This window comes from Scophthalmus maximus, chromosome 8 (assembly GCF_022379125.1).
Source record: "Scophthalmus maximus strain ysfricsl-2021 chromosome 8, ASM2237912v1, whole genome shotgun sequence".
Classification (NCBI taxonomy): Eukaryota; Metazoa; Chordata; class Actinopteri; order Pleuronectiformes; family Scophthalmidae; genus Scophthalmus; species Scophthalmus maximus.
This window is the reverse complement of record NC_061522.1, coordinates 19,117,756-19,131,434: the sequence shown is the minus strand read 5'-3', so window position 1 is coordinate 19,131,434 and position 13,679 is coordinate 19,117,756. Positions and strand designations below refer to the sequence as shown.

Below are 13,679 nucleotides of genomic sequence, written 5' to 3'. Positions count from 1 at the left end.
CCGTTTTCTGACTGTTTTTTTGGTTTTATTTAGAGAGCTGAAGAGGAGATAGTTTGAATTTGTTGACAAGGGAAGAGCCAGAATTAGATAAATTCCCGAAAAATTGATACAAACAGAAACATGAGCTCTCTGGCCACTTGTGTATACCTACACAATTTAATGCAATCTATGACAGCTGCTCTGCCACATTCTCGACACTTACGAAGCTCTGTATTAATTATTAATTTAATTATAGCCAAACGTCTTTTTATATTAGATTTTTGTAGTTAGTGGTGGTGTTGTACTGGCCTTCATTCTAAATGTGTTTCAAATATTTTATCACCCTCTACCTGTTGTGAGGGGTTACAATTACATCTCAACAGAATACAGTTAGTCTTTAATGCAACATCTCTGCAAAGTACAACCTCAGTAACCTCAGTAGTACCTCCGCTGAGGCCCAACAGTCCCTCTATGAAACCACATTTAAATCCACAATATGCTTTTTGGAACCGAACCAAACGATCATAGATATCAGTCCCCAATATCCATGCATTTTTCCCTGGGAAATTTATGATAATGACATTTCTTTTTATGGGTTCTGTCTTGGCCCATGTTCCATCCCTCCACAAAGTTTCATGGAAATACATTGTGTTTTTTTGTAAAATCCTGCTGACAGACAAACAAACGGACAGGAGTGAAAACATAACCTCCTTGGCAGGACAGGACCCATCTATACATTCATGGCTAAAACAAGGTCCGGTATGAATGTATCTATGGATATACAAAATACATAATGCAGCTCACTGATGACGAGCCGTCCACGTTTTAGTGCAGGCTACATGAATTATTATCACTTTGTGTTATCCTGCTACTGTGCATTGCCCTGCCTGTGAAGAAAAAGAGAATAATAAACCACACATCGTTAGTGTAGTTTTTGTCAGTGGAGTGCAATTGCTTTCGTTGATGTAGAAATTTAGAACAAAACATTATTTCTCAGATGCATCAGTCTGATATTGCACTTTATAACAGCTATTGAATGATTGATTTGACTCCACATAATTTTTAGTAGGTGTACATTTAGTCTAAACAGCAAAGGATCAGTTTCCACTACTCATTTGACCTCTCACTTATTAGATGCCAGGATACAAACACTACAGCACGCCAAAGCCACTCGAGTTGTATTTCGAAGGGAAGGGCTAAAGGCGGAAGTCTTATTTTCACTTTTCTGGCCAGTTTAGCAGTCACCCCTGCCATTGGAAATCCATGTTTTCTTTTGGACTTTACCTAATTAGGCGGGCTAGCTAGACGAAACAATAGACAAGCGGCCCCTTAGTTGTTTATGCTGCTGTTCGGAAGCAAACGGCTGAACCGTACACAGACCCCTCGACCACACTTGTACTGATACTGAAGACTCCTGGCAAACAAAGGACGTTTCGCGCCGAATGTTTAAAACCCCCTTTCAGCCAATCAGCGTATAGACAACGCACATAAACATGATGTCTCTATCGTTGTCACTGCGACCAGTCACAGCAGCGCATCCGCGGCGTCTCCTACGTTTCAAATGTAAATGCTCCCGTCTGGCCAATCCACTGAAGGCGGGGCGGGGTTGTGGAAGTAGTTCTGGTCAAGTTAGTTCGGCCTCGCAGACGGTGACAAAACAGTTGCGCTTTCTTCCTCATTCACTCGTTTACAAGTTCTCCTGCAGAAAACAGGTAAGGTCCTCCGTTTGGCAAATATATTTTTTGAACTGTTGATTTTAATGAACATGTAAATCCTTCTGTGAGTCCAAGTAATATGGACGCCGACCGAGGATGTTACGCAAAGTATGTTAGAGGGCGAATTATTTGTCTTGTAAGTCGTTTTTGTGTGTTGGCTTTCAATCACAATGTGACCTGAAATGTCCTTGAGAAGAAAGGAGTCGGATTTCTTTTTTTTTTTCATTAAAAAAAATTCCGACTTGTGAGTTTGCCTTCACTTTGTGATACCGCAGAGGAGACGGGGCACTCCGTATCGCAGCGTATGGCTGCCTCGCTTAGTGCGCAGCATGCAGTGCGAACGCCATTTAGATTGCTAGCTTAGCACGAGCACGACACAAGGCGCTAGCGCCCCCATTTTAAGTTTGAACGAAGTTGCCCGTTCGGCTCGAATTCACCTCCACGCCGGGGGCGCGCGATAATTAAACCCACCGCGGCCGTCCGGCGGAGTTTAAAGCACACGGCGCGTCGCAAAACACGGTTTTGCGCAGTTTAGTTTAGGCGGGAATATACAAAATGGAGTCTCGTCTTTTTGTCCCGGAGAGGCAAGAAATCCGATTAGAGCCTTAAAATACCCCCGGGCGCCTGCTTGCCCCATTTCCGCTGCCGTGCCGCCTCCGCAGCACCCGGGCAAAGAACATGCGTGTGCGCCGCTCGCACTGACCGAGGTGACATTCGCCGTGTCCACATTTAACTTGGGTGCACACGCGTGTCCGTCGTACAGGGTCGGTCTGATGTTCTAGCCGGGGCTGGGTCTGTCACTGTACCCGCCCGCTCCGACGCTCCGGTGGGGTTTTTTTTTTTTTAAATTTAAAACTCATATGTGATGTGATGTTTTGTCCACCATCGATTATAGATCGAACGCAGCCATGTCGAAGGATCCAAATAAGCCAAGGGGAAAAACCTCCTCCTATGCTTTCTTTGTCGCGACGTGCCGCGAGGAGCACAAGAGGAAACACCCCGGGACCAGTGTGGGCTTCTCCGAGTTTTCCAAGAAATGCTCCGAGAGATGGAAGGTAAATTGGTGACTGGTTTTGTTAATAAAATGTTATAAACGTACATTTTTAATAATCTATTAAAAACGTACTTTTTATTTAATTAAATTACAAATCCAATCAAATTTCTTTTGGATTGGGCGTAACAGTAATTCTATGTATTTGAAAGAAGAGAAAATGACGGGTTTCCTATCAGCAAATTGAAGTAAACAGGAAGTTTTTTTAGCGCAGCTTCTTTCCCTGTCCCCCCCCCACCCCCACCCACTTAAGTGGAAGAGGGAGGGTGAAGTACTCAACAGAAGAACATTGTTTTGTGCAGCTCTTAGGATTGTAGTGTTAATAAATGTGACTAGAGATTTGGAAAGTAGAGAAAATGGAAATGTTAGGCTAGAAACTGGGCTTATTTGTTCATTTTCTTTTCTCCAAAGACCATGTCAGCCAAGGAAAAGGTGAAATTCGAGGATTTGGCCAAGAACGACAAGGTCAGGTATGACCGTGAGATGCAAACATACATCCCTCCAAAGGGTACCAAGAAGGGCAAGAAGAAGAAGGACCCCAACGCCCCAAAGAGGCCACCGTAAGTTTTCACTGTCCACACATGTATGGTTATATATATATATATATATATATATGCTTTCTGGCATTAAGATAACCCCCCATCCCTTATTTTTTCTTTGTGCAGCTCTGCTTTCTTCGTGTTCTGTTCCGATCACCGTGCCAGGATCAAGGAGGAGCACCCTGGTATCTCCATTGGTGACATTGCCAAGAAGCTTGGCGAGTTGTGGTCTACACAGACCCCCAAGGACAAGGTTCCATTTGAAGCAAGGGCCGCAAGACTGAAGGAAAAATATGAGAAGGTATGCACCTCTTGCCCAGTGTTAAAGTCTCAAATTCCGTTTAGAGACTGTAGTTTTGTTGTGGCATTGACGCAAACAGTTTTTGAAGAGGCCTTCATAAGTTTTCCCCCTTTGTTCTTAGGATGTCGCTGCCTATAAAGCCAAAAGTGGTTCTGGGAAGAGCGATGCTGGTAAGAAGAGCGGCCCAGGCAGGCCCCCTGCCAAGAAAGCACAACCAGTTCACGACGACGATGATGACGACGACGACGACGACGACGACGAGGAAGATGATGATGATGACGATGATGATGACGATTAAACAGTTTATGTTAAAGGATGTGAAGTTTGCAATGAATTGTTCAGCTTAACTCGGTTTTGTGTGATTCCAACAGTATAGCCTGCTGTCCCTGTTGGTCTGCCTCTGTAGGATACCAGACCTTTTCTAATTCAGGGATTTAGTTTTTATATTGTCACTTAGCCCCATTTATGATTTTGTTTTCCCCCTGGCTGAACATGGGTTCGTTACATTTTTAGATCCTTGTTGCTATCTAAACGTGCAGCCAGACATGAACTTCCTGTGATAATACAATGGACTGAAACTCCTGTACAGGCAGTGGACAGCAGCAAATCAGTAAAGTTTTAAAGTTATTGTTTCTGGAAGCACTGCTTATGTTTTTCTGTTTGGTGGTGCTGTGTCACTAGTCCTTAAACTGCCAGGATTTATCTGTAGTTTGATTAAATGTTTGCAGCCATTTTTAATGTCGAACTTTAAAAAACTTTCATGTAGAATGATTTTTTTTTTTTGTAATAAAAGTTTGTATATTGAATTATAGTTGCCTGGACCTAAGTTCTTCTGCCAGTTGATTATAAGGCCATCTGTCAAGTTGTGATCATTGTTCAAATAGACAAGTGCTGGAGTAGCTCTAGTTTAGGTTACAGTTGTGTTCTGTGTGAATTGTTAACCAACATTATTCACCAAAGTATTACCAGTCATTCTTTTAAGTTTACATTTTTTATTTGCAGTATCCACCTATCTGGCATGAAGGTATTCTGAATCAAACAAGGTCTAGGAAAATAAAAAAAAAACAAATTGCCTCATGTTTTGTTAAGAGTGGCCCACAACGTGCTGAATTCCATTGCCACACACTTTATCTGAGGCAGATAACCAAAAAAAATGGACTCCACAACTCTTGAAGGAGTTATGCCTGCCTACCATATTTAACATCAGGACACAGAAATATGTAAATGAATGAATAAATGTAGAAAAATATAAATGGATGAATACACAAGTTTTTTTTAAGGGGAATAAGAAATTAATACATGCAATTTGGTTTTTAATATTTTATTTCTGCATATATTCGTTTACATATCCTAAAGCCGTTTCTTAATTTTACTTTTGGTTTGTTTTACATACATGTGAAGCACAAGTTATCTGTAAAGAAAAAAATATCAGTTGGCTTGATATATTTGCGGAAACGCCCGGCCCGTCTTGTGGAGGGCCAGTAGGGGGCGCAATTGATCCCCACTACCTCTGATGGTGCAAAATCTTTGGGGCTTTTATTACGAAAAAAACCCCGGAAATGTGGCGATCACTACTTCCGCTAAGCATATCGAGTGAAACTGATGTTTTGTTTTGAGTCTGACCAGGCTTTTTAGGTACATCTACTTTTATTCGTAAGCTATAACTGAGTTTTGCTTTCTACTCGACAGCGCACCGTGTGCTCACATGTTATGTGTCTCATACTTGTCTGTGACAATATGTAATCTGGGCTAGCATGTGGCTAACGTTAGCATGCTCCAAGATTAATACAAAGGGTGTAACAGAGGTGGCCCAAGTTAGCGCTCATATGCTTGATCAGAAGACGCTTCGGACAATGTTCCGACAGTTTTTACAGTCAGTCACTGACTTCGTTTGTTGCGAGTCAAACAATGTCATTAGAATCAAAGTTTCTGTCACAGTGAACAGTGACAAGCTTGCAGCATACAGTTATGGAGATATCTCGCACCGGGCTACTTTTGTCTCTCAGAGCATCAGGGTTATAATGAATCCGTCATGTATTCATATGTTTTTAATATATATTTTCATTTTGAAAAGCCTTTGACAACTATAAATCCACGCTGATCTATAAGTTGTCGTCAACATCAGTAGTAATATTTCTCATCTCTGGTTTTTTGTTTTTTTTCCAACCGCACTGATTTCGATCTGGTTTGACAATTTCTATCTATACAGGATCTGCAGGAAGCCAATCTTCTCATCCCTCAAAATAAACTCTCATCTGGTCGGCGGCCATGGATGTACAAGGTAAGGGAGACACTTTCAAGTTAACCAATGCTTGCATTGTTTTTATTTTTACCTTGTTGCCAGAACTTGAATGTGTTTGTGCTCTCTGTTTGCCATCACTCCTCATTAGATTTTGATTGTGGTATATTTGATTCAAACGAATTGAACTGTAAACTGTTAATTAAATAATAATAAATGTACATAACAATATGATGCCGGAATGTCGTTTTAGGCTTAGTAGATATGTAAATTAAGCATTTATTTGGTATGTTTACTTAAAGTTTGGGATCGGATTTTACTTATCATTTATTCCGATATTCGTTTCCAGTAATTTTTGCCAATATTGCCCTGATACCGATATGGAATATCGGATCAGGACATCCCTAGTTATCATACTGTTTAGTGTTCCTGCTATCAATGAGTTCCATGCTGTGTGATACATATGTGCTGCAGATTTCAAAATGTAGGAAAAAGAAACATCTGGTATCTCTTGACTAGAGACACAATTTGTGGTGACCCACTGTCATGTGAACTTCCCCCGTAGCGAGCCAACAGCCAGTCATATGTGAAGTCTGTGGAACATACTTTGAGACCCGAAGGGGACTGTCGAGCCATGCGCGCCTGCATCTGCGGCAGCTTGGCGTGACGGTGTCAGAGAGCAGCGGCGCTCCCATAGAGCTCCTCTACCAGCTCATCCAGGAGAGAGGTGGCCCTGGCCCCGAGCTCAAAGCAGACTCCTCCAATCCGGAGCCGACCCCTCTCAAAAGAACGACCCAGCAGGAGTCCAGGACTCCCTCTGTGCCAGACGACAAGAGCTCCTCGTACAATGCAGGGGTCAGAGTCATGGCGTCACCGCATAAGACGGATCACCGGGGATCTCCGGTTCGATTTAAAGAATCAGCAGCCGCTGTCCCCCCGTCATCTCCTTCTGCTCTCCGGCTTGCTGAAGGCGGCAGCTCGTCCTCGGTAGAGCACCAAAGCCCAACCAAGCCACTGTGGGCACCGCTGGAAACGGATGCCCCTATAACACTAGGTATGGCTGAACTCTGAATAATTGTCTTCAAGAAATGTTGAATGTCGCGAAGTGAGTAGCCATTTACGGACGATAACTTCAAGTACCTGCAGTGCAATGTGATTATAATGCTGTAGATGTAACATTTCAGTTTTAACCAAGCACATTTGAATAGTCCCCTGCTGACTTGGTGCTCCCATCTTTTTCTTTATTCCTGCAACTGCAGACACCAAGGAGGAAGTCTATGTTTGCCAACTTTGCGGCTGCTGGTACGAGACACGGAAGGGCCTGTCCAGTCACGCTCGGGCCCATTTACGTCAGATTGGAATCCCCGACAGTGAGATTAAGGGCAGCCCCATTGATTTTCTGTACCAGATAATGGAGGAGGAGGACCTCAAGCCATTCACCCCAAACGGATCCCCCGGGTCCTCCTCCAAACGTCCCTCGGATCTGTCCTCCCCACCCGCATCTCAGCCCAGCAAACGGCCCAAAGCGTCTGAGGAGTTGACCTGTGTCCTGTGCGGGGAGGAGTTTGAGAATCGCAAAGGCCTGGGCAGCCACGCCCGCTCGCACCTGCGTCAGATGGGGATGACCGACTTGATGGGGAAAAGTTCTGCGATCGACACCTTGAAGGAGTTGGTCAGCAATGGCATGCTGGAAGCCATGCATCCCCCCAAAAGGAACAGTACAGCCAGCTCATCATCAGTGCCGTCTACAGCTCCAGCCCGTCCTGTGTCCCCCACCCTGTCTCCAGCTCTGGGCCAATCCCCGAGCCCCGTAAAGAGCACCCGCTATCCTCCTGCTCCTCTCAACAGGGCCCCAAAGGCGAAGAAAGGCTTTCGACTTGCAGTGGACCCCCTCTACAGAAAACCCAAGCCCGAGCCTGTGGAGATAGAGGTGTTCGTTCAACCGGAGGCATCGAACACAAGCGCCAACTGTCCCGCGGAGAAGTCGCCCACTGCTCGTGTTGCTTCAAAGCCTTTCAGGGCAGGTAAAGCAGATAGGCATCCCTCCATAACTCACTTGTTCAATACTCAATTTGTTTCTTTGTGTTTGTACATGGATCCATCCTTTCAGTGTCGTCCACAGATATACAGTCCCCACCGACCGTCCTCTGTGACTTCTGTGGCCAGCTGTTCGACACCCGCAAAGCCCTGTCCTGCCACGCCCGGGCCCACCTGCGCCAGCTCGGCCTCACCTGGTCCATCAAAACGTCGCCGATCGACCTCCTCAGAGAGGTCATGTTGCGCGGCGAAGAAGGCAGGAAAGGCTCTTCAGCATCCGGCAAAGCCGCTTGGACCCCTCAAAGCTCCAAAAGGTCCCCGGAGGGCCCCCAGCCGAGGGAGCCGGCCTCCAACAGCAGCACCACGGCTCTTGATTATTCCATGAAAGAGAAATCCCCGTCTGGCAAGAGTGGGGCCTCGCTACCTGGTAAGACACTGAAGAAGAAGAAGTGGATTTGTGTTTAAATAATATTGCATGTTGCTATATGACGGTGAGCCTGATGAATATGGGCACTGTATCAATCCTACATACACTGTCCTGGTGCCATAAATACTCACGAGAGCACCAAATATGTGTCAGTCCACAGTTGAAAACAGCCCCCTAACAAATGCAGTCCTTCCTCTTGTTTGAGTTGCAATCGTTAAAATCTGTCCAGCGGATTTAGAAAATCACTGAGCCGCGAAAGAAAATTAGCTCAGTGTTTGTGACCTGTGTTTGAAGATTCACATCTTGAGCAGGAACAAATGAGAACGAGTGCAACAGATTGGAAAAGGCAATTGGAAAATGAGAAAAAGTTAGGAGAACACCAGCCAACTCCTTTCTCCTAATAACCCCTAGACTCGACTCTAAAGATTTGCTTTTTTCCATAAAGTCTTACTCCATGAGACCCCAGAGTTCAGGAAAAAAACTGTCTCTTGCCGTTACTCAACTGTCTTTTTTAACTATCTTTAGCTGGTTCTCTGTGTGTGCACCGAATGCAGATATGCATTGTAAGGGCATTATGTTACAGATTAAATCCCCGAAGGTAGCAGTGGACTGAGCCAGTTCTATAGCTGGAGTATACCATAAGTGTCAGCTTGTGTTCAATTCTAACGTGGCAAAATGACTTGTGAAAAGCACTAAATTGGTAATACACGACCAGTACACGTCTGAGAATACTCGTCCAAAAAAGTGTCTCGTCTTCTCTGTGTCAGACACGTCCTGCGAGCTTTGTGGGTTTAATTTTGAAAACCGCAAGGCCCTGGCCAGTCACGCGCGGGCCCACCTCCGCCAGCTGGGAATCGTTGAGTGGAAGGCGGACGGCGCGAGCTCGCCAATCGAACTCCTCAGCGACCTGATCCGGAGGGACCCCGTCAAAGTGGCAGCAATAACTCGACGCTACCGCACCGGAGACTTGTATATCAAGAAGGTGGGCTCCGCTTTAAAATATGCTTCCCTGTCAGATTGGGACACGCCCAAATACTTTTTAAGATGCATTCTAATTGACCATATGTTCATTTTCTTTCAGTCCCAGAGAACTGCCTCGCCCTCTCTGTCCACGGACTCTGACTCTGTGCCCGGCAGCAGCTTCAGGCCTGAGCACAAGTCGGGACGAGAGGACTCGCGGATCGTCGCAGGCTCATCCAGACAAACGCAAGGTTACACGCGGACAATCGCAGCCCACGGCAACCCCGGTGTGCGCTCGCCAAAGGGTGAGAGATAAAAGACTCTGCTGGACAAATATATACAGTAGCTGATAAAAAAAAGAAAAAAAAGATCTCTACCTTTTTCTGCATCTCATTGTAAAACCTGTCCGCGAACTTGCAGGGGTCCATCCGCCAAAACACACGGCGCGCACAGGGGAAGGAAGTCGTGGCGCAAGCTCCCAGCAACCGTCGCGGTGTGGCAGCATCCCTGCCATGCTGCCCAAGCCTCCACTGACACCGCTGGTCAAGCTGGTGGGCAAAGTCTACTCACTCAAGTGCAGGTCAGTCTCTGAAGTACAAAATGTGAAGAATGATATTACCACTGTATAAAGCAAATGATAAACAGGGTTTATGTGTTTTTAAACCTCATGATAATACTGGTGATGGCTCCCTGGGCTTTTTTGGTTAAGGTCATGATGAAAGGTTCTGTGAATTAGATATATTCAATTCAATTCAAAAAACTTGTCTTATCACATAGTGACAGAAAATGGCCTTCAGTTTGTGGCTCAAACAACATTAAAGGACATAAGACACATGAAATCACACAAACAGTTCAATAAGACAGTAAAAGCATGCTTTAAAATATGCTTTGAGGCATTTCAACAAAGTTTTGTGTCAAGAGTTTGTGTTATTCTAAATTTTTACGCCTTTTGACACTTTTTTACTGCAGACAAATATCGGTTATCGGTCTCTTAGATTAGTAATAAGTAATTTTATAAAAAGCTATATCGGCCGACCCCTAGTCCATACCACAGCATGTCAAACTGAATTCCAGGGAAATGTGTTTAAAATGACTCCATTAAGAAACATGTCATCTTGGGATTGAATATGTCATTAAACATTTATGAAGAACTTGCACAAAAGGTTCAGCACATCTATCGTAAAGTCAGACTATGAGGATTTTAACAACCTTGGAGCTACTTAAGCAGAAACAAAAGCAGATATACATACATGTATTCTGGTGACGACAAAACTATGATCCACAATTCACTTTCTTAAATAATGTAATTATAGTTATAAATGATGAACACTTAGCTGTGCACAAGATGCACCCCGTTGCTTATTGCACTCTGAAGACACTGTTGTACGTCATGTGATGCAGTTTGGTCCAATCGCGTGTCTCTGTCCTACCGCTCAGGTTCTGTGAGGAGGTGTTTCACGGGCCCCTGTCTGTGCAGGAGCGGTGGATCACACACCTGCAGAAACACATCCTGTCACTGGGCTACAAAGGCAAGGCTTCTCCTCCCGCCGCGCCGGTGGCAGCTCCTGCGCTCGTGCAGCCGGTCGCCGTGTAGTCCGCGAAACATCTCTCCCCCGACTCGCATCGCACGAGGTCGTCATTTATCAATCATCGTCTAGAGGGAAGTGAAATATTTTGAGGAACTATGTTGTCAGAAAAGATGTGACTGTCTCGTCCTAGAAGTGGCAAACAGGAGCCTTATCAGAAAGCAGGAGGACGTTATCCACTCAGGTAAAAACCAATACAAGCAATTTATCACAAAACCGATTTCTGGGTGTTTTTGGAACAAAATAGTTCCTCCCTCCTTTTGATGATCACCACTTTATTCCCGCCGCTCATACATCCCTTCCATTTGTGCCAATGTTCAACGTGTTTGAATGTGTTTTTACCGAGTATCATGTAAGAGGACGATCCAAACCGAGAGTGATCTCTTTTAGTTTTTTTTGTCCTGGTATAGTCGTCATTTCACTGTGAAATACCCTTTTCTCCTTTATGCCTTTTGAATTGTTTTAAAAATGAACTTGAAGTGTTTTACTTTTTTTTTTTTAAATCTCGAACGACATTTAGGAATAAAACAACACAGACACCAGAAACACAATTCGTATCCAACTGGCTGATCTCGGTCTACAAAAGAAAAGTTACTGGAATGTCCTGCATCCATCTTACATCTTGGCTCTAGTCACACTGTGTTTCTTTTATTACATCTTCTTCAGGTGGTAACTGCTTGGCACAAACAGTTTTTCTTGACTTTTTACATTTCTTCATTTTAACAATATTTTGTAAATTAAATTCTGCCTGTGTGTGTTAAGATAAGGTGTATTAATTATAATTTATAAATTTACCACTGCCATACAATGAAAGATGAATGGACATGGGCGTCTCACTGTAAGTAGTTAGATAAGAGACAATAGGTATACTTGTCTTTGCAGTTTCTAATACAATCAATCAAATACATTGAACAATTTTTCATGTAATTTAGTCTCTCGTGTCTCCATTCACCCATGTTTATTATTGTATCTTCCCATTTACATTGTGTTCTCCTGTTTCTGTGTGTTTTGTCTTTTATTTAAGATTTTTTAATAAATATTTTTGGGATCTCACTGTTGCAGGGTCTTCGTTTCAACTTCTTCACGTCACGCCACATCTTATCTTTGTTTTATTTTAGACGTGTTGATCATTTTATTTATTATTTTGGGGGGCAATATGTAATGACATGCAACAAACCCTGAGTGTGTTACATTAAGGAGCACTCGTGAGAAAAACATTTCAAGTCCACTCTCACTTTTCCTTCTCATCCAAAACAATCACTTTATCGTGTCTCAGGCTTCTTGAACATTTCAAACATTCAAACTCGAGACAACCAGTATTTAATTATTTTTCTCACTTTCAAGAGTTTTTCCATTTTTATTCCTGGGATGCCTTTTCTCCACAGTCTCGCCGGGAGTTTGCTGCTTTGCTCGACGGCGCCTGCAGTTTCCCCCAAAAAGTTCCTTTGTTTATACATTCCTTGAAAGATCAAGTCTAATTGAAGTCTCTTCTTTGCCATATTGTAATTAGAGCATCGCTCGATTGTGTAAACCGTCTATCTCGAGCTCACGGACGTAGATAACATTTCAGTTCCTCAGAAGCTGCGTTCTCCCCTAAAAGTGTGGGAAGAACGCAGAGTAAAAGCTGCACATTCAGCATCCAGAGTTAAGAGCTGTGTTTTTCTTCTAAATCATCAATATGTTGACAGGGCGTCATCAATCTTACAACTGACTGAAAAACTCTTTTGTCCCCCAGGCCATCAGACTGTACAACAGCTCCTAGTAAAGGCAGGGAGAACAATAGAAAAGGACAATTTATTTCAACCTTCATTTGCACATTATCCCGTTTTGCACTGTAGTAATAAGCTAGTTTTTATAGTTAGTTTAATATTTAATTTAATTTTGTATTTCAATTTTATGTAGGACTGATGTATGTTTAATGTATGTATGTTTGTAAATGCTGCTGGATGCCTGAATTTCCCTCGGGATAAATAAAGTATCTACTAAACAACTAAACTAAACTAACTCACATGAAGTCCATCCTTTCAGCTCGGGTTGGGAAAGAGGTTTACAAACTGCACACATCCATAGATAAAATACGATCTGCCTCCCGTGTCTGCTCAGATGCTCAGAAAAACGTGATCCTTATAAATTGCTAAAGACATTATCGTTCAAATTCCTTTATTGCTATGTATGGCCACGGATACAAGTGGTGATCAGACTGAAATCTAGAAGCCTGCTGAGGTGTCCTTGTGTTAAAAGAAAATAAAGAAAAGATGTTTTGTAGTGAAAAGGGAGAAATCTTTCTGCACGAGTATGATGCACAGTTGTTGGCTGGACCCTCCCCTGTACAGTAAATCCATCTCACCAGAGAGGCCGGACGGGATCCGTAACGGGTTTCCATGCAACGAAAACACAGTTTCTGTTTTCTACTGTCCCTACCATATAGGCGGTGCATGGCCTCCGCTCTGTCACTGCCTCTGTTCCACATTACCGTCACACTGATGCTCCCTGGAGTCGTAATATTGATACCGTGTGATTTACTGCCAGGGGGGGAGGCCTGCCTCCAGCCGCTGATGGAGAAGTGCTGGTATGCGCAAGCACTTAACGGAGCGAGCAAGTTATCCCACCTGACAAAATCCGAGCAGGCTGTTGCTCACAGCTATCAACGCCTCGCATACACAAGTGGGGGGGGGGGGTTCAAAGCGCCCATTGAAGTGACAGCAAGAATTAGGAGCACATCTGTCTCGCAGGGCTGTGGGATTTGGACGGATCTGGCGTAATTTTTGGGGTTTCTCGACTGTGGTTCAGGGGCTTTTAAAGCGGTCGTGGCTTTATTATGGCTCCATCCCCTGCGAGGACGCTG

General features: G+C 43.9%; 2 protein-coding genes across 4 annotated transcripts; both read left to right on the top strand.

The window, feature by feature from the left end:
- Positions 1-1,536: 1,536 nt before the first annotated feature.
- hmgb2a (high mobility group box 2a) lies at positions 1,537-4,391 on the top strand. Its single transcript, XM_035636103.2, has 5 exons — positions 1,537-1,691; positions 2,590-2,749; positions 3,157-3,305; positions 3,411-3,585; positions 3,707-4,391. The coding sequence occupies exons 2-5, from the start codon at positions 2,603-2,605 to the stop codon at positions 3,881-3,883; spliced, it is 648 nt and encodes a 215-aa protein (XP_035491996.1). The 5' UTR covers positions 1,537-1,691; positions 2,590-2,602; the 3' UTR covers positions 3,884-4,391.
- Positions 4,392-5,129: 738 nt separating this feature from the next.
- On the top strand, positions 5,130-11,892 carry LOC118311938 (protein Wiz). Of its 3 annotated transcripts, none has more exons than XM_035636097.2 (9): positions 5,130-5,220; positions 5,795-5,866; positions 6,390-6,878; positions 7,084-7,848; positions 7,947-8,288; positions 9,056-9,270; positions 9,370-9,553; positions 9,669-9,828; positions 10,686-11,892. In XM_035636097.2, the coding sequence occupies exons 2-9, from the start codon at positions 5,854-5,856 to the stop codon at positions 10,840-10,842; spliced, it is 2,325 nt and encodes a 774-aa protein (XP_035491990.2). In that variant the 5' UTR covers positions 5,130-5,220; positions 5,795-5,853; the 3' UTR covers positions 10,843-11,892. The 3 variants fall into 3 exon arrangements, with proteins under 3 accessions (XP_035491990.2, XP_035491988.2, XP_035491989.2); XM_035636095.2 differs by having other exon boundaries at positions 7,935-8,288; XM_035636096.2 differs by having other exon boundaries at positions 5,150-5,238; positions 7,935-8,288.
- Positions 11,893-13,679: the final 1,787 nt, after the last annotated feature.